Genomic DNA, 25,047 nt, shown 5'->3' with positions numbered 1-25,047 from the left:
CTGGACCAATGCTTCTAATCAGATTCTGAATTTTTGGTCCACAAAATGAGGTAATTGGTCAAAATTCAAGTTTATAGCCTAGGTCAGCCACCAAGTGAGAAATGAATGTTGAGAACAGGGCTGCCAGTGCTGAACATCTACAAATATATCTGATATGACCAAGTTGTCAGCATTTCCCACCTGCTCCTTTCATCATGCGCGTCAGTAATTAGAAGCTCCCTCCCTGTCAGCCTCCAGATAAGCTGCTCAGAGATGATCCTGGGCCCAAGACATTCTGAACTTTAGCTAACATCACTTGTTCCTGATCTAGTAGAGATCTCACACTGGATTTCCATTCCCCAGAGTGTTTTATTCCCATAGGCAGTGCACACTGCAGCTGACCTACTCATCATGAAATAGATTTTGTTCTTTGAACTGTAAAGGCAAAAGAAAAGGTTCACATATTAAAATGATATATTGTTTTTAACCAAACCTAATAAACCCTGCAGTTATTTACCTAACGGCCGTTTAAACATGTAGCAAAACTCCACTGATTAACTCTTTATGTAAAGATAGGATTTTAAATTTGTACATCTGGATCCAACTTCCGTAGTTCCAACACAGCTCAGACATGACAGGATCTCTCTGTAGGGCAGCACATTCAGCACAATGGCGTCTGTGATATACAGGATAAGCCATCACTATTACTGCCTGAGAGAGACTCTTAGGGAGGTCACAAAGAGCAAGACCCAGGAGAGCCTATAGCACAAAACAAAGCAAGACACTAGAAGATGCAACTTGCTTCTCTTAACACAAAGCAATAGTATCAGAAATGTCCCAGATCAAAGGTTAGGGGCAGATAGGAAGAAGTGACTGATGACACTACATTAAGTGATGCTGGATCCTTACACATCTCAGCTACATGTAATGCTGTAAGGCAGAAGACAAAAGGTCATGTGCCTTTAACCAACGAAAAAGTGGAAGTATATGACCCCTCCCAATCTAAGCAGTGAAGAGATAAAGCTTCCCTTTAAATTGCCCTGCCCAGAATAGTATGGGTTCATCTGCATAAGAGCCTCTCAACAAAGCAGTGTTCTTATCCTCAGGTAACACTCCCCAAGCAGTGTAGCTTCATCAGTACAAGCATAATCCTCCATGGAAGAGCAGTGCACTCCACAGTAAGCCAGCATGGCTGTCACACCTCTCATCACAGCACTGTAGATACACCTGTATAAAACCTCTCCCTATGCAGAAAGTTATGGGAAAATGCCAGTGTGCTGGTAATTCTGTGTAGTTTTTGGTGAACAGGGTGACTAGGCTGGATATCTGCAGTCGGAATCTTCCCCAGAGAATCAGATGATTTATTTCACAATTCCAATTTTAGAAATACTCACAATCTGAGGGAGAGGAACATTGGTCAGGCAGGTATGCAAATGGTGAAGCCCAAGAGCTTTGTTTGGGACAAGAAAGGCTGTCCATTTACAGTAGACATATTTTTAAAGCAGATATACACATATTCATTGTGGTTTTGTTCCATTACAACAGGATTTTTACCAGGCTGGGACTTGGTAATGGTTTCATTGCTTGAAGATCAACCTAATATTAAGTTCTCTTCTTCGGACACTCTGGAGAGTGACCAACAAGACAACCTCATGCAGACACAAGGGGACCCAAGCTCCCCCACTCAGCAAACTGTGAGTAAGACATGCAATCTTTTTTCTCCTTTCCAACAAGGACAAGCCCAGCTACAGTGCTTAACAGTTGGTATACTGGGACTCAGATTTGTCCATCCAAAGAAATAACACAAGAATAAATTCAGAAATCTTTATGGTAACAAAAGGTACCAAGAATGCTGAATTGGTGTACAAGAGCAAACATTTAAATTATATTTCTGAAGTATCAAAAGCTTACACATGGTGCTGAATTGTAAGCCCTATGGTAACTCTTCTACTGGATTCTCATTACTCAGGTACAAAAACAGGCAACTTTCCTCTAATAGGAATCATAGTTACACCTCTACCTTGATATAACGCTGTCCTCAGGAGCCAAAAAATCTTACCGCGTTATAGGTGAAACTGCGTTATATCAAACTTGCTTTGATCCGCCGGAGTGCACGCATCCCCCGGAGCACTGCTTTACCACATTATATTCGAATTCATGTTATATCAGGTCGCATTTTACAACTTGTGGTGTTTTTCAAATTATTTTTATAGTTTCTTTACAGAACCACAGAAATTAGAGATTCAAAGGATAAACCCATCTTGTCCATCCCCTGCCAATGGAGGATATCACCAAGTGCTCAGACTTGGTTGTGACTTTAAGTCATGAAATGAAAGAAATTCTCTGGCTCTTACTGCTCACATATTCAACCTGTCAGCTTGCTAAAAAAATAATGCTGTAATGTTATAGCTGATGATTTTGGCATGTCTGTGTCCACCACCTGGTTTGGTACATTGCATTCAACTACAGTGAAAGCAAATATCATGATTCCATCATGAAAATTCCAGGTGGTGGATTAACAGTATAGTTGTCCAAACAGCTTGGCACAGCTACCTCTATGATTTTATAATACTTCTTGGTGAAACAAAAAATGGCCTACCTGCAGACATGTTTCACTTGATTGAAGAATGAAAAGGGAAGGACAGTTATAAAATAATATTAAAATTGGTTTTCATTCATACATCAAGCCAAAAATGGCCCGGAGTTGGATTTGCTTTTTGGATGAGTCAATGAACAGAATTTCTTTGTGAAAACCAGATTAGCACTGACTGCTGATGTTTAGTTGCAAGAAATGCTCAAATTGGCATCACACATCAGGATACATCAGCTTCCCCTTAACATCTCAATACAGTAGCTTATTGAACAAAATGAATACCTTTGATTGTCACAGCAGCAATGGGTGTAGTGCGACTAATCCATTCAAACTTGACGTGTATTTAGAAAAATTAAAAACTAGGACTCTTGACAAACAAGTTCTTATGTAGATTAGTGATCGCTGAAACATTACAGGTTTTTTATGACATGCTGCAAGTTCTTCAAGGTTCCTCTCTCTGCAGGGAACACTGTATTTTCATGCAGATTTCCCTGAAAGATCTTTCTGAATCGGCAAGTCCCTCCCTGAATATGCTTCTGTAGCCCAGTGTTCACTGTATATTGAAAGTATCAGCTCTTGGAGTTCAGTGGTCTTTAAATGGATGCAAATTTTGCCTTGCAGGATAATCCCAGTTTCAGTTGCCAGTCGTATAATCCAGACAGCAGGACAGAAAGAAAGAGTTCAGAATCTTCTCACAGCCCAAGCCCCTCTTCTCCAACCCAGGATCAAATCCATGGGAGATTTCCTGCAAACCAAGGAATTCACTCTGGCAAGTGCAAATTTAAAGTCTCTCCCAATGCTGAGAAATTCAGAAGGTATAGCTATGAGGAAAGCACTGCAGGAAACTATGGCAGATTCCTCAAGAGCAACAGGAACCCCTTCCATCCTTATAAGAGGGAGTTCAGTGAAGATGTCTTCCAAGAAACTCATCCAGCCCTCACACTGGATAGTAATTCCTTCAAAAATGCAAGAAGCGTTGAGGGTTTTGAAGAGCTACCAGGATCTACAGGCACTGGAGAGTCAGAGTCCTTTCCCACACATATTCAGAACATTTCCACAGAACCAACATGGTGCAACAATCTCCAATACAACCTCACAGGCCAAGATCACAGTTCCCAAGTCATGGTGAGTTACCATAGTACAGAGGGCTATCATCATGGTCCTCAACTACTTTTGGAAATAATTCCTGTTATCCATGGCATAACTGTACCAACAATTAGTCTGTTCATATCTAGTATCTGTTATGAACTCTCACCAGAGTTCATATCTACTACTTTTGTTGCAGTTCCCCATGCAACTCCCTTTCCTCAATTAAAATTAATTCTCAGAAGTCCATAGAAATCATTTCCCTATAAACCCAATATGTGGACCTGAAATATTCAACTTTCCTGACAACTAAGATTCAGGTAGACCTAACTGAGTGGTGGCTCCCATTCAGTTGGCATGCTAACGTGGAAAATTGTACTGCTATATGGCATGTTCACAAATTGTAATGTTTCATTTCAATACTATAGGCAGCAATAAACAAGCTTCAGGACAATCTAAGATCATATTACTATAAGGAGGTTTGGGCTCTTTGTATTTCATGCATGTTTTACTTGCTTTGAGATTGATAAAAGAGTAAATATAAGGAAAGGTATAAAGTCTGTAAACTCCTTTAAATTGCAACTCTTTGAAATCCATTATTTCAATTAAGAGCAGGTTTCCTATCTACATTTCTTCCATTGTTCATCAGAAAAAGAAAGTTTGAAGGCAGAACCCTAGTGACAATGAAAAGACGGTTACCTACCTTTCGTAACTGTTGTTCTTTGGGATGTGTTGCTTATGTCCATTCCAATACATGTGTGCGCGCTCCACATGCACGATTGTTGGAAGGTTTTACCCATCCGATGGGCTGTGGAGCTCTCTGGAGTGGTGCCTTTGTGGCAGTGTATATAGGTCCCTGCTGACCCGCTGCCTGCTCAGTTCCTTCTTACTGCCAGTGACAGTCGTTGGAGCAACCGGTCTCTTGCTTTGCCAGTGTTTCTTAGCGTTTTTCCGTGTATATAGTTATTTTTCACTAGATTGTTAGTCAGTTTCATTAGTTAGTACATTTAAATTGGGGGGTTCCCCCCGATATTTTCCCCGTCACTGGGGCATGCTGTGGCCCTAGCGATTCAAGCTATGCGATAGGTGCAGTAAGCCCAGAAGGGATCCGCACGCTGCTTGTCTAAAGTGCCTGGGAGGGGGTCCTTTGCAAGACAAGTGCACCATCTGCAGAGGCATCAACCACAGAACTAAGAGGGAGAGAGACTATCAAGCTCCTCTTGATGGAGTCTGCTCTCCTGCCCCAACCGGCTCAAGAGCTGGCCCCGACAGCCTCGGTGCACAGCGCACTGGCCTCAGTGCAGGACATCTCAGCACTGAGGAAGGAGTCGCATAAGGAGCATCGGCACCACTTCCCTATGTGGAAGGCCAGCTCATCAATGCGGCACCATTCACAATCCCCGGCCAGGGTCAAATCTCCTCCAAGCAGCCCCGCAGCTCGAAGCCGAACTTTTGAAGGTGCACCCGGGGACAGAGCACCAGCCCAAATCCTAGATCCTTGCCTTCCCTTTGTGAATCATCTGTCCCACTTCTACTGTGCCTGGGCCCAGATTACTTCAGATCGCTGGGTCTGAGCATGGTAGGGGGTGGGATATTCTATCCAATTTTGTGCCTGCCCACCTTCCCCGTCCCGCTTCAGGGACCCCTCTCACGAGCAACTCCTGCTACAGGAGGTGCCATCGCTCCTCACACTGGGGGCAACAGAGGAGGTTCCTCAGGAGTTATGGGGCAGGGGGTTCTACTCCCAATATTTTCTCATCCCCAAGCCCAAGGATGGGCTCAAATTCATATTGTTTCTGACTTACCTGAATATGCTGGTGAAAATAAGATGTGCATGTGACCTTTTAATAATGAATGTTGATTGTTTTTAATTTGCAGTTCTCTCTTATAAACTTGAAAATTACATTTCCATACTTGTGCTCATTCTGGCTATTCCTCTTATGCTGCTAAAGCAAAAATGTAGTTCCCTTTTATCACTTATACATTACAGTAGAACATCAGAGTTACAAACTGACTAGTCAACCACATACCTCATTTGGAACTGGAAGTATACAATCAGGAGGCAGCAGAGACAAAGAGTAAATACAATATAGTACTGTTAAACGTAAACTACTAAAAATAAATGGAAAGTTTAAAAAAATTGACAGGTGATGGAAACTGTTTCTGTGCTTGTTTCATTTAAATTAAGATGGTTAAAAGCAGCATTTCTTTTCTGCATAATGAAGTTTCAAAGCTGTGTTAAGTCAATGTTCAGTTGTAAACTTTTGAAAGAACAACCATAACATTTAGTTCCGAGTTACAAACAACCTCCATTCCCGAGGTGCTCGTAACTCTGAAGTTCTACTGTATATGAATTCCTTCGAATAGTCCTAAGTGGTTAAAAGACACTGCAAAGGCAGTAGGAGAGAACACACTTTTATATATAACACAGAAATATCAGTGATTATTTTTAAAGTGATGTAGCAGATTTAAAAGAAGATATTTAGAACATTGAGGTGGCTCTGCCACTTTGCATCGGTTGGTAGGGAGCTCAAATCTTAATCAAGTTGCAAGGATCATTTAAAGAATGCCAGCTCCGTGGTTATTAGAAATTATCCCACTTACTCATATATTATGTGTTTAAGCTATTGATCAAATCTGTCCATCAGTCTTTATAACATAACAGTATAATTGAAAGGAAAATTGAGGTTGAGCTTCTCTCTTTTTCTGAGGTAATCTCCCTAAATGTATTACTGCTATCTGTTCAGTCTTCACTAGTACTGGATTTTGCTTGGCATCTGTTGTTACTCCTGGAAGGATAGCCAAGGATTTTGAATACTGTATTCTTACCATGTCAGCATCCCTGAGGCAAGCCTGTAGGACTCTGGCAGTACACTAAGTGTGTGGAATCCTAGACAGAGAGATGGGCAGCAGGGGAGAGGCCTATGCTGCTTAAGCCTGACCAACCGATCTGCCTTTCTTGGCAGTTGTAGCAACATCTCCTATTCTACAGCTGGATTTTCTATAGCAATCAAGCTAGCCGATGCAGTCCGTCTAGTTTGATTTTCCTCCGCAACCTGTTTCTCCATATATTTTGATTCCCAACTCTCCCTCCAGCTTTGTGTATTCTTTCTGTTGACAGCCTAAAGGAGTGAGAGAAAGGCAGAAAGAGCTAAGGAGTGCAGGTTATTCTGGTTGGCAAAGAAAAAAGGACCAACAGAAATGATCATTTTCTGGATTTTTCATATTTGTGTTAGAGGATTTTAACAACAGCCCCTTTCTTTCTAAATAGCAACTGTACAAAAATCAGTAAGAGAATGTGCCTTCTAACAGCTCCAGCAGATGAAATACATTCCTGTTAATACTTCTTGTTTGAGTAGAAAGAAGTCCAAGAAGGGCAGAGAAAACATCCAAAGGCAAATAGGAGACAGTAACTGAAAGGCTCGATGTATTTCCACGTCTGTCGTTTTCTGTAATAACTCCTTATCTGAATATATTTCAGCGAGATTCAGAGGTCAAGCTTAAGACACCTCCACTGGAAGGGCAGCCCAGTCTGTACTGTTACCAGCCTCCAGTGCAGCAAATGTACTGCCCCTCACACCCATTTCACCAGGTATGTGCAATGTGTGGACAATGTGAATTGATTGAATGTCCTACAATATACTGGTCTGGTGACTCTGACTATAAAACACAAGAACTGGGTGAACACTATCAACTAATTCTGCACTTGCTGGGAAGTTCCTACATGAACAGTCTCATGTTGCTTATGAAAAAACTGACAAGGAGAAATAGAGATAAATGAATTTTAAACATGGTTACACAGAAAAAATAACCTATACAAATGTTTTGGTATTGCTGATTTATTCTCTTACAATGACTCCTAGAGAAAACTGGTTCTGTTAACAAATTAAAAGATTTTACATTTGTAACTACCAGCTCCATCAAAACCCTGGAAACCCACTGTACTCTGACAAAGCAGCAAAGAATCCTGAGGCACCTTATAGACTAACAGACGTTTTGCAGCATGAGCTTATTTACAGCTCCAGACTAACACGGCTACCCCTCTGATACTTGTACTCTGACAGTTGCAACAAAAATAAAATATATTTAATGTACCCTCAAACAAAAATACACAGAGAAAAATGTTTTAAAAATCTGGGTAGTCCACACAGCTTTAAACAGCCAAGTGCTGCTATAGCTACAAATCACCTTATCTGTTCTTGATTGCCATGAACCATTTATTTTGCAGCTGTCTCACTATTATAGTATACACCTCCTAAGATTTGCAGAAGGGGAGCCTACCTCCTGCAGATTTTAGAAGGTGCATAGATGTAGGACATCCCTTGAGTAAGTGCACAAACTTAGATGATTCCTTTGGGGGTCTTCTGAACTTCTAGTCACTGTGAGACTTTGCGCTCTGAACACCCACAGCAGGCCTCGGGAGGCTCAAGGCCCCCTGACATAGGCATTAGGAAGCTCATGGCCCACTGACTCCTATAAGCCCTACCTTAGCATGTTCTTGGGGAGTGTCCCACACCCCCATAAAACATAAGAGGGGCTATGGGCGTCCCCACCCCAGCCACATCCTCACAAGCCTTGGGAAGTTCATCAGTGCATCAATACTCCTTGGCAGGCTCTGTGGGAAGGAACAAACCTATTAAGGTGTGTAGGAGATGGTCAGGGATGGCACCTGTGAGATTCCTAAGGCTCAGGTGGGGAGAGGGTTTAGTGAGCCTCCTGAGGTACACAGGCTTGCAGATAGCAGATCTATGAAACCATATGTTCCTATTACTATTACCCTTGTCTTCCCTCTGCCTCCACTCCCTCCATTATGTTCTGTACCTACCTATTACCCTTTGTAGTTAATTAGATTATAAGCTCTTCAGGACAGAGACTGTCGTTTACTGCGTGTTTGTACAACACCCTGCACAATGGGGCCCCATTTCTGGCTGGGGTCTCTGGGCACTACCAAAATTCTATTAATGAACAGTGTGGAGGCTTGTCCTCTCCTACAGACCTCTGGGATCCACAGGACTGGGGCAATGCCCACCATATCTCTTCCCCACCCCTCCCCAAGACTCCTGCTCTCTGCAGCCCCCAACTCCCACACCATGCAGACATCCTACACAGCGTGCAGGAGCTGAATACCCTTCCAACAGACCTTAGGAAGTGTACAGGAGCTAAACATATACAGGGTGGATTTGGGAGAACAGAAGCCTTGGGGCAGATGTCAGAGAGATGTCCTTCTACCCTGACTATGTATAAGAAACCTGGCTAGGGCACAATGTCACTCCCTGGCATGCTGCTGTTTCTCATTGGAGCCACCAACTAGTCAAAATTAGCTTCTTAGTTCCCAACAAGCTAGGTTGATATTACAATTTTAAATCTTAATAACTTTTGAAATAATTTTCTCTTTGGTTCTCAGAACTCATTTCAACCTGAAGAGTTCAGTGAATCATAATTTATCTATGTGATTTCTTTTTTTAAGCTATAAAGTGGCAAAAAAAGCATTAATTCTCATTAACAGCTCTTTTTTGGCTTCATAATTCATGAGACCTTTGCCTTATTAGCCTCAAATTTAGTAGAAAAATTGCACCATCCATTGGTAGTCCAAATCTATCAGTGTTGAAGCGAACATTCCTTTTAAGTGGATCTGAGAGGAGTGAGTCCGAAACCAGACTTACAATGAAAGCAACTATGAAGCAGCTATACAACAGTAAAATCAGATTTCAGTCTGCTGTCATGGCACCTTTCTGCCTCCACATCATATAAATATACAGCCATACACTGCATGTAACTTTAGCAGAAATACCATTTTGGCTGCTAATTAATCTGCACATTCTTTTCATGTTCTTTATTCCCTATGAAGGCAGATGTGTGACTTCATGCCAATATTGTTACTACATGTTGGCATTAACTAGATTAAAAAAAACCTACAGTGTAACCTCTGAAACACAGAAGGGAGTAGCTGAGCAAGACAAGAAGGGAGTAGCTGGGCAAGACAGAACAAGCACTACATGAAAGGAAGTCTCCATCCACCTGTAGGCTGGCACTGTGACAAACCTCTCACGTAGCTGGTTGCTATTATAATTTTCAGCATTTGCTCTTTTTATATTAATATGATAAAGGTAATGGCAATATATGCTAGCGCCCAGAGATGAAAATGACAGGCATGAGCAGCCGAGGCTGCAATAGGTAGAATTACTGTCCAGCACCAGACACCAAGGTGTAAGTGATACAAAGTTTGGGAGCAAGAGTATTGTAATGGAATGCTGTCAGTCTTCAGCAGAGCAGAACCACCACCAAAGCTTTGCCCTGCAAACCTCAACTGGAGCAGAGCAATTTGGCTTAATAAAAATTAAACACAAGCAAATGGGTTTTTTAGCCAGACAGAAGGTGTCCAAGTCATGCCTCACATCTCAATATAGAGGTGAGAGGTCAGCTCCCTCATTAATTCTGCCAGTAAGATAAAATGGTCTCCCGTTCCCCTTTAATGGGCACAAGATAGAAAATGAGTCATAAGGAAACCCATTCTTATGGACCTGAAAGTAACAGCAGACATGCAGCACTTACTGACATCACCCACCCACCATAAAACATGGACACCTTTCATGCCAGTTATGCCATGTCATAAGCAGTACAAGCCCATCATACCGGAACCTTCCCCAGCCTCCAGTCCCTCAAGAAGGAGCAATGAAACCAATAAAACAGAAATAATCTTTAAAACATCCAGTTCTTGCCTCTGGTAATGACATCACAGTCATTTCCATCTCAGTCTCCTTTCCTTCCAAAGAGCCACTGAAACCAATAAAATCAAAATTACTGTATAAACGCCCAGTTCTCTACCCTTGTAACAACTTTGAACCCAGGAGGACAAGTCAGACAGCCTTTGGAGATTAACTTATGGTAGTTCCGAGGGCTGCATCTTTGTCCGGTATGTATGTTACCGGAGCAGACGTAGAAAAGTGGAGAAGTTCTCCATGTCCTGTTTGTTTCACTCTTGTTTGTCACTGTTGCAAACAAGTTAATATTTTCAGTATGTTTTTCTATGTGGTTCTGGTGGGATTGCACCTGGAATCAGGGCCGGTGCAAGGAAGTTTTGCGCCCTAGGCGAAACTTCCACCTTGCGCACCCCCTCAGCCCTGCGGCAGCTCCCCGCCCCCCCCACCCTGAGGCATCCCCACCGTGGCAGGTCCCCCCCGTGGCAGCTCCCCCCCTGCCCTGAGGCGCCCCCACCCCGCAGCTCCCCGGGGAGCCGTGTGGCCCCCTCCCTCCCCAGCTCACCTCTCCTCCGCCTCCTCCCCGAGCATGCCGCCCCCGCTCTAATTCTCCTCCCAGGCTTACAGCGCAAAACAGCTGATTGGTGCTGCAAGTCTGGGAGGTGGGAGAAGTGGAGCAGCGACCGCGCGCTCGGGGAGGAACGCTGTAAAAAAAAATTGGGGGCACCACTTTTTGGTGCCTCCAAATCTTGGCGCCCTAGGCAACCGCCTAGTTCGCCTTAATGGTAGCACCAGCCCTGTCTGGAATACTGCATTCAGTTCTGGGCAGCTCAGAACGAAAAAGATACTGGTAAACAGGAGGAAATTCAGAGAAAAGCAACTAAAGTTACTAGGAAACTGGAGGAACTGAACCATTAAAAGTATAGCTTGAGGGGACATGATACCTATTGGCAAATATTTGAAGTGTGTAAACAAGGAGCAAGGGAAATTATTGGTCCAAGGAGATATTAATTAGTAATGATAGGGTAAAATTAAGAAAAGAGAAATATAAGCTAAATACACCTCTACCCTGGTATAACGCGACCCGATATAACACGAATTCAGATATAACACAGTAAAGCAGTGCTCCGGGCGGGCGGGCCTGTGCACTCCAGCGGATCAAAACAAGTTTGATATAATGCAGTTTCACCTATAACGTGGTAAGATTTTTTGGCTCCTGAGGACAGCATTATATCGGGGTAAAGGTGTATTAAGAAAAATTTCCTGACAGCGAGAGCTGTTAAAACTGTAGAATAATCTCCCAAGGGAAGCAGTTAAAACCTCATAGCATGGGACTTTTGAAAGGAGGCAGGATAAAGCATTAAACGGTGTGCAATTGAGAATACTCCTGCATGTTCTGCACAATAGACTGTAATGGCAGTTTGTTTTCCCATCTCCAATTTGCATAATTTTGTTACAGCAAAAGATATAATCAAAATGGGACAGCCATTGATTCAATTATTTACAATGCTTGGATTGGCACAGAGTTCAAATCTCAAAAATAAGCTCAGTTTCTTGTTCCTAGGCTGCTAGAGACTTGATGGAACGAATTGCCTCATTTTTCTCTCAGGCCAGTGGAAGAAGATGCTTTGCTTATTTTAGGATTTATTTGTTTTCATGTGTATTCTGACACCACTCATCCTTGAGAAGTTGCATCATGATGTCTAAATTTAGTCAGCAAGCAAGGAAGGCTTTGTGCTTACTTCGATGGCACAGAATGAATTTGCCCCATTGGGCTTCTGTCTTAGTTTATCTCATCTCCACTTTTAAAAAACATTCCTTCTTGTCCCCAGAGTTTGTTTTTTTTAGGAGCTTTAATCTTTTGTCTTATTTTAGAGTTTTAGTCTTTCATGGTGTATTTTATTGTTTGATGTATTTCACGCTGTTTTCTTTTTAATCTAGTAATTAATGTAATATTTTATTTCTCTGTGTAGTGCCATATTGGGTTGGTGGAAGGTATCCTCAGAAATATGTTTATTACTACTATTAATAAAGACAGTTTCTGGGAGTTTCTTGCTTCTATTGCTTTTAAGTCAATTAACTTGTCTTTTATCATGTTGTCAGTATTCCTCAGGAGGCAGTTATCCTGTAACCTATATTACCTCATCACACTATCCTTACCAGAGAATCGCTCCTCAAGGGAGTCAAGAATCCCAGCAGCCTCTGTTTCCTAAACCCATCTACTCTTACAGGTAACTACCTGGTTTTTCCCAAGTCTAAAAGTTGGGGGAACCATGCTATTTAGACACAGCCTGCCCCCAATACAGAATTTGCAACATAGTGCTTGCTCTCATTTGTCTGAAACTTATGAATCATGAAATGTCCTAGATTCTGGAGCAAAGATAGAGGGAAAGTCATATGGAAAGGAGTTCACAAACATTTCACACTCTTTTGTGCACGTAAATAAAAAAACGCAGTATGTGTGTGTGACATACACACTCTTTAGTTTTTAATATATAATATTAAATTATGTGTTTGTTATCTCACGAATATGGGGCTCCTGGCAACTGATGTTTTTTCCAGGATATGAAATAATGCTAATTATTTTCTGCTGAATGTGGGCAATTAATGGGAAAGACAGGGAATATGTCTCACACACACTCTTTCTGGAAACCACACATACACTCTTGCTCTCTCTCTTTGGAAACACAAGAAACAGCTGGTCAGCAATGTTTTCTATGAAGTTAGAGTGTTTTCCTTGTAAAGTGTGTGCTTTTTTTCACTTTTGTACCATCTGCTTTTTCAGTGAAACTAAACCCTACGGCACTAGTGTTGTCTCCACAGTCCCCATTGTCCTGGAGTATCTGAAATAAATCTAGCTGTCCTGCACACATGAGGTCCTTTGGTGACCATATAACCTGTATTAGGGCTTTACACGGCCACCCATCTCCAGTGTCTGTGTGCCATCCACATGAAATCAATAGCAATAGCAAAGAGCCTAATGGGAACTCTTCTCCAGATGACACTTGCCAGAGTAAACTACTACAAGGTAACCTCAAGTGTGAGCCCTTTGTCATTGTCAGTCTGACATTCCCCATAGGGTCTTTGGCAGCCTACATCTTTGAGCTCAGTGTTAACAAATTCATGCAGTTGCAAGACCCACCAAATTAAGTTTGAAAACCTGGGACCTGATCCTACACTTCATTACACTGGTTTTACACTGATGTAACTGAAGTGAGACCCTTTATGTGTAGAGCACCAGTTACCGCTGCAGTCCTTACACAACATAACAGATAGCCAGGAAATTACTTGTAACAGCTTCATGAAGCCTTTAGGAATCACCAGGATTCATCTTATTACAGTGAAGATCAAACAAACGAGTTGCACATGTCTTTTTTTCTATTACTGAGAAACCAAATAATACAGGCTGAAATGTGAAGCTATCTGTAAAGGTCATTGTTTCTTCTTTGTTCCCAAAGCATCCTGATCTTCATGGCGCTCAAAAACAGTAAAACAGGGAGTCTCCCGGTCAGTGAGATTTACAATTTCATGACAGAACACTTTCCTTACTTCAAGGTGAGCTCTTCATTTTAAAAATTGCTTTCAGTACCTTTCTGCTTCCCCCTTTCCTTGAGATCTGCCTGTCAGCACAGGGTAAGAGACCAGGTCCATTCTACCTGGATGGATAGTTTGCTTCTTAGAATAGAAGAGCAATATCTAACCAATGACATAGTATACATCTCCTAGCCCTTTGGTTTTCAAACTGGGGGGTGGGAGGTGAGGTGGAGGGAGGTATAAACACGCTGAGGTTATCAGGGGGCCACAAGCAGCACAGAGCAGGGATACTTCCAAGTCAGCTGCATCTTGCAGGCCACCACAGGCCTCATCTAGTGACACCATTAGAAGGCTGTAGCCACCACTTCACTGTGCTCAGGGAGGGGGCTCTGCTCAAGCTCGGGTCAGGTAGGCAGCCTTGAGGCACCTGCACTGCAGAGGAACCAGATTTGGTGTGTGTCTGGTGGGTCTTGTAGGCTGTAGCTTCATGCATTGGAAAGCAGCAGGACAAAGGAGGCAGAGCCTCCCTGGCAGCTGCAAAATGGTCTCACTGGAGCAGCAGATAAGAAGGGGAGGTAGCTGGGCACCTGGTAACTGCTCCTGACGGTGTGTGCATGGGGGAAAAGGAGGGGAATGAACCAGGGATGCCCCTGCCTCTCTATTTCCTGCAGGCACCCAGCACCCACCCACCCCCTGCCTCCCCTAGGCACCCAGCACCTGCCACCCCATGCAACTCAACCCCTGCCTCCTTCTCTCCCCATCACTGCCAGTTTAGATGGCTGGGCTATTGCTCTCCTGTCTTCCATGGCAGATGGAAGGGGGCACATAGGACATGAATCTCCGAAGGGGGATACCGCCCCCCCCCCAAAAAATTTGTAACCTCTGCCTAGTACATGAGTCTAGTGTGTACTCAACACACTACCCTAGGCCTATGCAGAAGAGATGAGTATTATATAGGCGCAGCAGTTCTCAAACTGTGGATCATGACCCCAAAGTTGGTTGCAACCTCGTTTTAATGGGGTTGCCAGGGCTGGGCGTTAGACGTGCTGTCACAGCACTAGTCCAGAGCAGCAGCAACAAAAAACCATCAATCCCCATCAGCATCTTTATAACAGAGTTTAATGCAACATGCACTCTTATGTGATACTGTTGTGTCACAAGGGACTCAGCTATTTGGCCAAAAACAAACAGGAAATTAAACAACATGACAGTGACCTGGAAAAGTGTTTTTTGTTTTTGTTTTTTTTAAAGGCAAATCACAAGGAATCTAGAAGTTAGACAAAATATGCTGCTCCAGATCAAGGAGTAATTCAGAGTCTTGAATTTGTTCTCTAAAAAAAATGACAGTCGCCTTCCCCTTATTTTTAACACCAGGTTCATGAATTAATAGCATGCTAAACAAAGATGCCTCGTGGCACAATGCTCAAATTATGTGATCTAAAGCCAAGTATTGTATCTTTATTTGGGGACTATATTATTTTCTAGAAGAATAAATTCAATACATTTCCAATCAAAAAGTCAGTTTATAAAAAACATATCAAACTATACATTTTATAAACATAACCATAAACACTCCTGTATTTATTTACTAGTTACTGAAGTTACACTGCCTTATGCTTCACACCAGATTAATAAAAGAAGCTGCTCCAGACCCAATGCTGCTATTGCTAACATAAATACATAGAATTCTTAGGAGTGGGAGAACCTTGCTCCACAAAGTCCCTCTTCCTGTTCCTGATATAGTGTAAAATAGCAGTGAAACATCCATCCTTTCCTTAAACACATTTTCTGCATATATTCCACTACAGCCTTTGAGCATCAATTCCCCACTCCAGTAACAGTCAGAGAGAAGGTGCCATTTCTGATACCTTTCCCTCTCATTCAGGACTCCACAAGATGTCAACTCCTTGGAGTGTGAACAGTTCTTTTCTCATATGCTTGTGTCCCCCCACTTAAGTCACTTAAAAATCACAATGAGAATGAGGTTCTCCTCCTGCACTCAATCCAAGTGTGCTATAAATAGAATGACAGAGGGTACTGCTGGGACAATCACACACTTGTGAGAAGAATCTTTTTGCACATTAGTTTTATAGTCAACTAAATTCCATAATTTCATCCCAAACATCCTTAAAATAAACATAGAAAATGAAAGAACTGTATCTTTTACTTTTGGGAAATCAGTTCTAGCTCTATCTTATCTATAAAATTACCAGAGTCATCCACCATACAATAGGTTACTGCCCTATGAACTACTTGTTCTCTTTGGAAGTCTTCATCAAGATCCTTGTGAAGTAGTTCCCTTTATGTTATCCTCAACAGTCAGGCAAAAATAGTTTTGTTTTTTCCTATCAAAAATCACTCAGTAGTTACCAGAACATGGAGCCAAGGGGTGGAGAAGCAATTACAGCTGGAGAGAAACCATATAGTACAAATGCACATGGGATCTTGCTGGGAGACATTAGATGACACAAGCCCAGTCAAATTAACTTCTACTCACTGCCACAGCAAATGCAATTTCTATGATGCAACAGTCTCATTTCTAGTTGAAACAGAGCAATCCAACTCCTACGTCCTAAAAAACATCCACACAGCTAAAGTGGAATTGCTCTTTGAAGTACCTCTCCCTTCTCTTGAGAGCCAGATTTAAAGAGAAAGAGTTTTGCAAGATCATAAAACTCTTTAAACTTCAAGAGGCGGTCACGATCAATAGGTCTGTGCAGAGTAACACTAATTTATGTATATATAAATTGGAGATAAAAATACCGCCAGTGGTCTGGAGGTTAGAAAAGTTTGTGGTCTGATGGGACCATAACACAAGGTATTTTCCCTCTCTTAAATTCTACACTCCCTCCCACCATACTGCTTGGTGTGAGAAAGGAGCCAGTCAGTTACCAGGTTTCAACTGTAGAACAGCAGCTTTGGTGATCAAAGCTCATTAATACTGGACAAGAAAAGTCTTAACTTAAAAAAACAGTTACCAAGAAAAGATGCATCATTAACACATTGTTGAACCATTCTGACAACTGAACTGGGTAAAGCGTTGGATTTTCCCTGAGATCTTGATGTCAGAACCAATTCATCACCTGGCATCACTCTTCAGAACCAGTCCCCTTACTAATACTTTTTTTGTTTTAGATGTTCCTAAAACTATTTAAAAGCATGTGCCCCACCCTTTCTAAAAACCTCTGGGAAGCATACGCCACTCCTCACTTTCTCTACTGCTGAGCAGAAACATTAATTATCCTTACTAGGCAGGGACAGGGCAGACATATAATCTTTCATTTATAGGGCTAGAAATAAAATCTCATATTCTGCTCTTTAAAAAGCTATATCACTCACTATCAAGTATACACTGGACGTAAGAGGAACATCTTTATTGTTTATATTTGGAATTGGTTGGCATCAACTTAAAGATGACCTGCAAAGGGGAACAAAATTGGGCTACTGCCCCTATTTGCTGCTTTGTGATGGATAAAGATGGCCCAATTTTTCTGTTTGTTTTTTAAAATTAGAATTAAAGTCCTCACACCCTGAAGACTCAGATAAACTAATAAAATGGTGATGTCAAATGAGCCAAGAAAGTGAAAGCTGAGCTATTAAGAGGGGAATGGGTTTTTTTCAGATTGGCTAACACACTGTTTTTTTGTTTTTGTTAACATCAATTTAACCTCTGTCACTAATTAATATTTTGAATAAAAGAAGCCCTTGTTAAAGATCCAGCACCCTCACCCATTCAATTAAGGTGTCAAGGATACTCAGGAAATAATCCTTATACCACTCAGTTGTCCTCCAACAAAGCTAAGAAAAACCAAATTTTAGATTCCTGATACCACTTCTCTTTTCAAACTTCAGTCCTACATAGACAGTGATGAAAAAAAATCCAGTATGTGAAATTATACCTGTAAGTAAAATCAATGTCAGATAGAAATGTTTCTTCTTGTTTTGCATTTCTAGACCTATACAATGGAGAAAATCTTGCTTCTGCTGTAGGTTTTTTCCTTCTACTCTCTCTTAAGTGCAGAATTTCCCCTCAGGGCAAGGAGGGAACAGTTTTTATCTCACTGATCAGAGTGCTTGAATAAAAATGGCGGGGGGGGGGGTGTTATTTTATTGAAGCAATTATATGTATTGTTAATCTCAGAACCTCCCAATTTTAACAATTGGCTTAAAAATAAAAGTGAAAAAAGGATAGTAGTCAGGTGTGGAAACTGTTTTGCCTCATCTAGAAGACTAGTGACTCAGCCTAATAGTTATACAATTTGCTAACACACAAAATTACACCCACAGTACCATGCTAAGTCCTAGTTGATGTCTATTGTGACACTCAGGTGAAGTCCAAGTAATGTGTAGCCATTAGGTTATTTGCTTGAATTTTTTCTAGATGGACAAATACATGCCGGAAACAATCTTGTGAAGGTCCTTTTGGGAAATGAACAGATCTGAACTAATGGCCCTTTTCCAGCTCTAATTTCTTTGGGCAGCCTCTCTTTCAAACCACTGTGTGTTGGCAGCTCTTTACCTTCATTAACAATACACAAAGCTATTATTTCAGCAGAGAACTTGAGACACCATAGAGGTATATTTGAGAAACTATCTTCCAGTTCACGTCTTAGTTTGAATTTGTTTTTCTAGACAGCTCCAGACGGTTGGAAGAACTCTGTACGCCATAACTTATCCTTGAACAAATGCTTTGAGAAAGTTGAAAACAAGTCAGGTGGCTCTTCTCGGAAAGGCTGTTTGTGGGCACTGAATCCAGCCAAAATTGATAAGATGCAGGAAGAGCTTCAGAAATGGAAAAGGAAAGATCCAGTTGCTGTGAGGAAGAGTATGGCAAAGCCAGGTTAGTAATATGCTAGAGCATTAGTTCTCAAACAGTGATCCACAGAACCCTTCTTAGCAGCAAGCAGTGTAAATATTTTGAGAATCAAGCAATAGAGGAGGATTTGAGTGCTGGGAAGGGACATGATCCATGTCCAAGGCCTCTTGCCTATTAAATGGGTGGCAGCACAGAAATGTAGGATTAGGGCTAAAGTAACAGCTGGTTTTGCTGAGAGACTTCCAAACATTCATAATGCTACAGATCAAAAGGCACACTAGAGCTTAGAAGTGTATTCCCTATCATTTCAGTGAAAGATGCATCCCATCTTTATATTAAAAAAATGTACTTTATGAAATATTCACTTGAGATTGATGGGTACTCCCTGGGTCTGTTTTTCCACACTAGGTACCAATCTCATTACTGTTTTAAAGGTTGGCATTTTCCTCTCGTGTTCATTTTCTGAGCAACACTAAAATTCCAGTTGCAACCTAGGGAGACTCACAAGCTCAGTGTTGGGTAGGCATTAACAGCACTTCATCAAATTGTAATTTGGTTTTGTTCTGTTTTTGTCTTTTAGAAGAACTTGACACATTGATAGGAGATAAGGCTGAAAAATTAAGATCTTCAACGGTATCCTGCAATCCAACTGGTGTGGCAAGTTCAACAGTTTCCAGACAGATGTCAGTCCAGCCCCATTCTATGTCTGAGCCATCCCTGTCATCTAATATCCCACAGCCTTTACACACTATTCACACAACAGGACCTCTACGTGCCAAGAACCCACTACCAAGTTTGCTTGGGGGGCACCAAACTCCATGTTATCCATCGCCACAGGTTTTCCCTCAGATCTCACCTACCTTAATGCAACAATCACCTGGTATCCCTCAGAGCATCTTCCCTTCTGCAGATACGCAAATTGAACTCAGAGCACAACCTAGCACCACCCAAGACTCACCCTTGCCAGCCCAGACCCCTCCCATACATGGTATGAAGATGTTGACAGAGCACTCCACAGCCAGGACAATGCAGGACACACTCATGCAAGAAGCAGACATGAGCAATGATATTGATGCTCTTAACCCTTCCCTGATTGACTTTGATCTGCAAGGTAAGTGCCTGATATTTCACTAAATGTTTATTTGCTATTTGTAAACTTATGATATCAAGACCTAACCATAGAAGAAATCTCCTTTTCTCCTTGCATGCATGGAAAAGCAACGACTAGATACGTGCCATTAGTTCTTTTCTTTCCACAGCCAGAGAAGAGCAGTTCACTAGGATTCATTATCTCATGCAGCATAGAATTTAATATTACTTATAGAGAATGTTACCTAGAGAAGACATAATTTAGAACCAGAACTTGGAAAACTGTTTCCTCCCTGCAGAATCTGCGGTCCCTAAATACTGTAATGCAATATGTCAAATGTTGCCCTCCACCTCATCACACATACTTCCTAAGTAAAAAGTATCCCAGACGTAGTTATTCGATGAATGTAAGATACAATATCACATGAGAACAAGAAAACGTGTTTTTATTTGAGTGCATGGTACATAATTTTTTGTCGCATTCACCATTATTGTTACAATCCTCTTCCAGTTTTTGGCTAAAAATAAAAAAATTAAAAAAAAACGCAACTCACTTATGCAATTTACCACAGATGTTTGAGTGATCACTTCACTGACCTCCTACACTTGGTAAAGTTCACTGAAATGATTGTGTAGTGCAGACATCAAAGTTCCTGTTCTCAGCCAAACAAATCTTCCTTTGACTAGATATAGTGCTCAAGGCCCAAATCACCCTTCCACTGCAAAAATAATAATCAGTGGAAGAGCCAAAGTTAGGTGAACAATCTATGGCTTAGAGGCTGTAGAGCTCCTGATGGATCATGCCATAGGAAGGGTGGGGTTTGCCCAGCTGCAAGGGAGAAGAGACAAACCAAACATCCTCATGGAAATACAACAAAAACAGAGTACAGCAGTAGAAACAGAAGAGGCACAGTGAAAGCCTGTGGATCTAATAGGGTTGACTGCACATCATTATCATGGCAAGGCACTGGTGCAAAATATTGTTCCAGCTCCATTGACAACAAGATCTAAGGCAACAAGGAACAATGGTATTAGAAGTTGCCAGACCATCTCCAAAGGGTCAAAAAAGCCTGTAGCGTATAAATTTCTCCATTAGTTACTGATGACTAAACAGGTGGATTTCTAAGTGCACCGTTCTGCACATTTCCAAATACAAAATTCAACAGTCCATTCCTCTCTCTTGGCTCCTCACCCTTTCTAAATACCTTATTTTGTGTACACACATATTTGTGTTCCCTGTACTCTGTACCTTTGACCCCCCCCCAGCATGATGCCACCAAGCACCAGCGCTGCTGTTGCACAGATTTTTCAGCCACTCCATCTTAAATTACTCCCCTCTCTCTAATCTATGGCCTTTTTTATTCTACAAAATGATCTGACCTGGGGTTTGGGGTTTACTGTCTAATAAGTAATAAATGGGACTTGTTAAGTTGTCAAACATCTCACAAACTTAAGGCAAATTCAGTCTTCATTTACATGGAGTACGTCAAACTTATTTTAGGAAGAGGACTAAATTATATTTCACATTATGATGCATAAACCATGGTTACAAATTTTGGGAGACATACTCCCCCATATCCACAGAAAGTCTCGCGCAATAAGTGAGCGGAGAATATGGCCCTCATGCAGTAGCTAAACTTTTAGTTACTGTCACCTTTGCATTCTGCATCATTCAGTGAGAAACGGCAGTGTACACTTTTAGAACAAGCAGCATTTCTGATGTTTGCTTATTTGACCATTTATACATGCAGTTACTTGATCTGACCACATAACTGCAGTAACTCCATGTGCAGATTAAGCACACAATTGGGCACCAACATTATTTGAAAATCTGTCCCATTGCGGTTTTGTCTACACTGAGCTGAGGGAAAGATTTCCACCCATGCTAGCTCTTCCATCACTCACCAGGCTGCAGCTACACTCGATTTTAAGGGCCTATCTACACGTACGAGGCTGCAGTGGTGCAGCTGCACTTCTGTAGCATTTCAGTGAAGATGCTACCTAAGCTAATGAGAGGGCTTCTCGCACTGGCGTAGGTAATCCACCTCCCATTGGCATAACACTGTCTACAGGTCAGTATAACTACATCGTCGCTCAAGGATATGGTTTTCCGCACCCCGAGCAACAGTTATACTGACAAAAGTTGCTAGCATAGACCAAGCCTTAGTTCCACCAGAGCTAATGTATGTCTCCTCAAGGTAGAAATCACACCCCCAATCTTAAAGTGTAGACATACTCAAAGCATCATCATTAGTTGTAAAAATCAACACCCTGCTGAGATGAATAGGGGGCAGTTTGCACTTTTAAAAGCTGTTGCTTCTTTCAGTTGAATATTCATCAGTTCACATTTTCAAAGGCATGTTCACAACAATATGGGCTAGAAATTAGTTTTAAATGAAAGTATACATGCCACTGAATGTGAATTTGTCAGCTGATGATGTAAAACAGTTCTTGCTGTTTTATCTCACAAGCGCTCAGTAGTAGATATGATGCATCAAGAGTGCACTCACTAGTATCTCTTACATAAAAGAAACAAAAGCAAACACACGCACACATAAAAGCTGAAGACTACATCAGTGTGTTGGTTTTGTTTTTTGTTATAGGAAATCTTTGGGAAGAACTGAAAGATGACAGCCTGGCTGTGGATCCCTTGGTTCTCATTTCAACATCCCCAATATCCTCTCAGTGCTTCCCTTCTCACTATCAGATGGATAGTAACAGCGGCAGCAGCAATAACCTCACCACTCAGAATAGCACTCCACATAGCAGCTTACCTGACTTACAACTCACTACTCTTTACTCTGCCTTTATGGAATTGGATACAGTGTCCACAGCCTACTTGAATAATTCTGGATCCAAGCCTATAGCACTAGTGTGAACCACAAAACAACCCAGTTACATTATTTTTGTCCCAATACAGTCTTAATAGTCATACTGTTTTACTTACTTTTAGCACCTTCGGGTAAAATAAATCAGAACTGTGTCCATTTGAATAAGAACTATCTGCAGGAAATTCAAAACTGCTCTCATACTATTGGTAGCGTATATTTTTAAATGTTGAAAAAAATATGGCTTACTAGCTTAAAGCCAAAGTGATGTTGACCAATACAGACATTAATAGCTTAATCAAGCCACCCATCTTTTGTATTTTCATAAACCAAATGAGCACCTGGAGAAAAGAAACAACTATCAAATATTTTTATGAAAGGTATTTACAACTTAATGCGTAAATCAAGACATACAGAAATAAAATCTTCTCCAAACACTTTTCTGAAGTTAGTGATGTCCACAACTTCTGCTGCAGACCACTACAGAAAATGCACATATTAAAAACATTTTCACAACTTCCTCAAAAAAAAGTTTGGCTGAAAGACACACATATACTGCAAACTATGGAAAAATTATGAGAGGATTAGCCTCCTGACAAAATAAAACAAAAAGCAATAAATATACTGTAGCAGGAAGTTTCACACATTCTACTGTGTTTAAAAAGGAATCAAAACTTTTTTAAAAAATAAAACCAACAATTTAGTAGAATTTTTACGTGGCTGGAAAATTATTCATATTTAGTCCCTATTTTTATCCAGATGGGCTGAGGTGGAGGAGGAGGTATTTTACAAACTTTGAATCAAGATGTTGAAGAACACACACACACAGAGAACCAGCCACAACATTTTTGTGAAGTACCTTTGTATTGGATACTTTCTATTAAAATAGGATTTGAAATGGTTATAAAAAGTATGGTGTCAAGAACTTTGCAAATCATTTCAAATGAGATAGAAATTATACTTAAAAATAGCTAGACCTGATTCTGGAAGAGGAAAAAAAGAGCAGCAGAAAATACCAGGGAATAATTTTTGTATGTAGAGGAAGGGTCTGGACAGAATACCAAATCATAATCCTTTGTGGATGATTATTTTTCTGACATCATGTCCATAGTAAGTGAAACCACTTTTGTCTCATGGAGTCTTAGAATATCAGGATTGGAAGGGACCTCAGGAGGTCATCTAGTCCACCCCCCTGCTCAAAGCAGGACCAATCCCAAACTTATTTTCAAATTAAATGCTATTTAAATTTAGCATCTGGATGGTCTAGCGCAGTGGTTTTCAACCTTTTTTCAGTTGGGGACCCTTAAAAAATGTCAAATGGAGGTGCAGACCCCTTTGGAAATCTTAGACAGTCTGCAGACTCCCACAGGTCCACAGATCCCAGGTTGAAAACTCCTGACTCCAACCTTTCTAAAGAGACTCTTTATGGGCCTATCAGGGAGTCTACATGTTTGACTGACATGACCCTTACTCTACCTACTCACAGGCAAAGCAAGCAGAGTGAGAAATACAAGAGAGTTTGCCAAGCTGCCCAATATACAAGGCAAAATAGGGAGAGCTAGGTAAATGTACCAGAGCTGGCAGGATGCCTTCTTGACCATCCAAACAATGATAGGAAAAAAACTGCAGGGTTTGTTACTCCTTTGTTAATGGTTGGCAGGAAATAGAGGTGTGAGGGGAAAGAAAATCTGTTGCATCAAAAGGAGCGGCAGAAAGGCACAGAATAAATTGTGGGGCAATGTCTTGACATTGTATTGTGATGTCTGCACCATGAGATTTCATCAATGTGAAGACAGGGCCACTTCAATGCAACAACCCTAATCTCATAGTGTGAGAACTTCTCTCCAGAATTATATTGTGGCTCTCTGCCATTCTATTGGATGACAGAGTAGCTTTTGTGCTATGCAAAATTGAGTACTACTTGTCTAATGGAGCTTCTTTATGTCTTACTATAAATACATTATACCAAATGGTATTGGCTCTTAGCACAAATTATGATAGATTGTTTATACTCAGGAAGAGCTATGTTGCAGCACTTTTTGTGCATTCCATTCAACAGTTTGTGTATTCAATTCACTGCACTAATAAACTGAAGTTAAGTTTGGAGGGAAAAGTTATAACTTGTATTAAAAACTGCTGGAATGTCACCCTATTTGTGCTCATAGCATCAGGGAAAAATGAACTGGAAGTATTTTCTGCTTAGAGAGGTATTGCCAAATAGTTTAGTTGACCTACTTAATTCTGGAGCTCTCCAAATTTCTAAATGAAGTCGCCAATCCTGCAAATACTTAAGCACATGTATAACTTTACTAATGCAAGTAGTCCTGTGACATCAGTGGGGCTACTCACTTAAATAAAGTTATACACATGCTTTTGAGTTTGCAGGATTAAGTTCTAGAGTTTTCTGGACTTTGATTAATCTGT

General features: G+C 41.2%; 1 protein-coding gene across 1 annotated transcript; it reads left to right on the top strand.

Annotated features, from left to right (window-relative positions):
• The first annotated feature begins 1,540 nt into the window (after window positions 1-1,540).
• Window positions 1,541-22,921, top strand: FOXN1 (forkhead box N1). Its single transcript, XM_044994198.1, has 8 exons — window positions 1,541-1,673; window positions 3,194-3,697; window positions 7,140-7,250; window positions 12,460-12,587; window positions 13,815-13,911; window positions 18,523-18,730; window positions 19,287-19,817; window positions 22,399-22,921. The coding sequence occupies exons 1-8, from the start codon at window positions 1,551-1,553 to the stop codon at window positions 22,671-22,673; spliced, it is 1,977 nt and encodes a 658-aa protein (XP_044850133.1). The 5' UTR covers window positions 1,541-1,550; the 3' UTR covers window positions 22,674-22,921.
• Window positions 22,922-25,047: the final 2,126 nt, after the last annotated feature.

The sequence above is a fragment of the Mauremys mutica genome, chromosome 19, assembly GCF_020497125.1.
Source record: "Mauremys mutica isolate MM-2020 ecotype Southern chromosome 19, ASM2049712v1, whole genome shotgun sequence".
NCBI lineage: Eukaryota > Metazoa > Chordata > Testudines > Geoemydidae > Mauremys > Mauremys mutica.
The sequence above is the reverse complement of the archived record's forward strand: the minus strand, read 5'-3'. Positions and strand labels throughout refer to the sequence as shown.

Excerpts from the sequence above, each read along its gene's own strand:
- FOXN1 (XM_044994198.1), top strand. The coding sequence starts at position 1,551 with ATGGTTTCATTGCTTGAAGATCAACCTAATATTAAGTTCTCTTCTTCG. Across the intron at positions 3,698-7,139 it reads ATCACAGTTCCCAAGTCATG|CGAGATTCAGAGGTCAAGCT; the intron begins GTGAGTTACCAT and ends AATATATTTCAG. Across the intron at positions 19,818-22,398 it reads GATTGACTTTGATCTGCAAG|GAAATCTTTGGGAAGAACTG; the intron begins GTAAGTGCCTGA and ends TTTTTGTTATAG.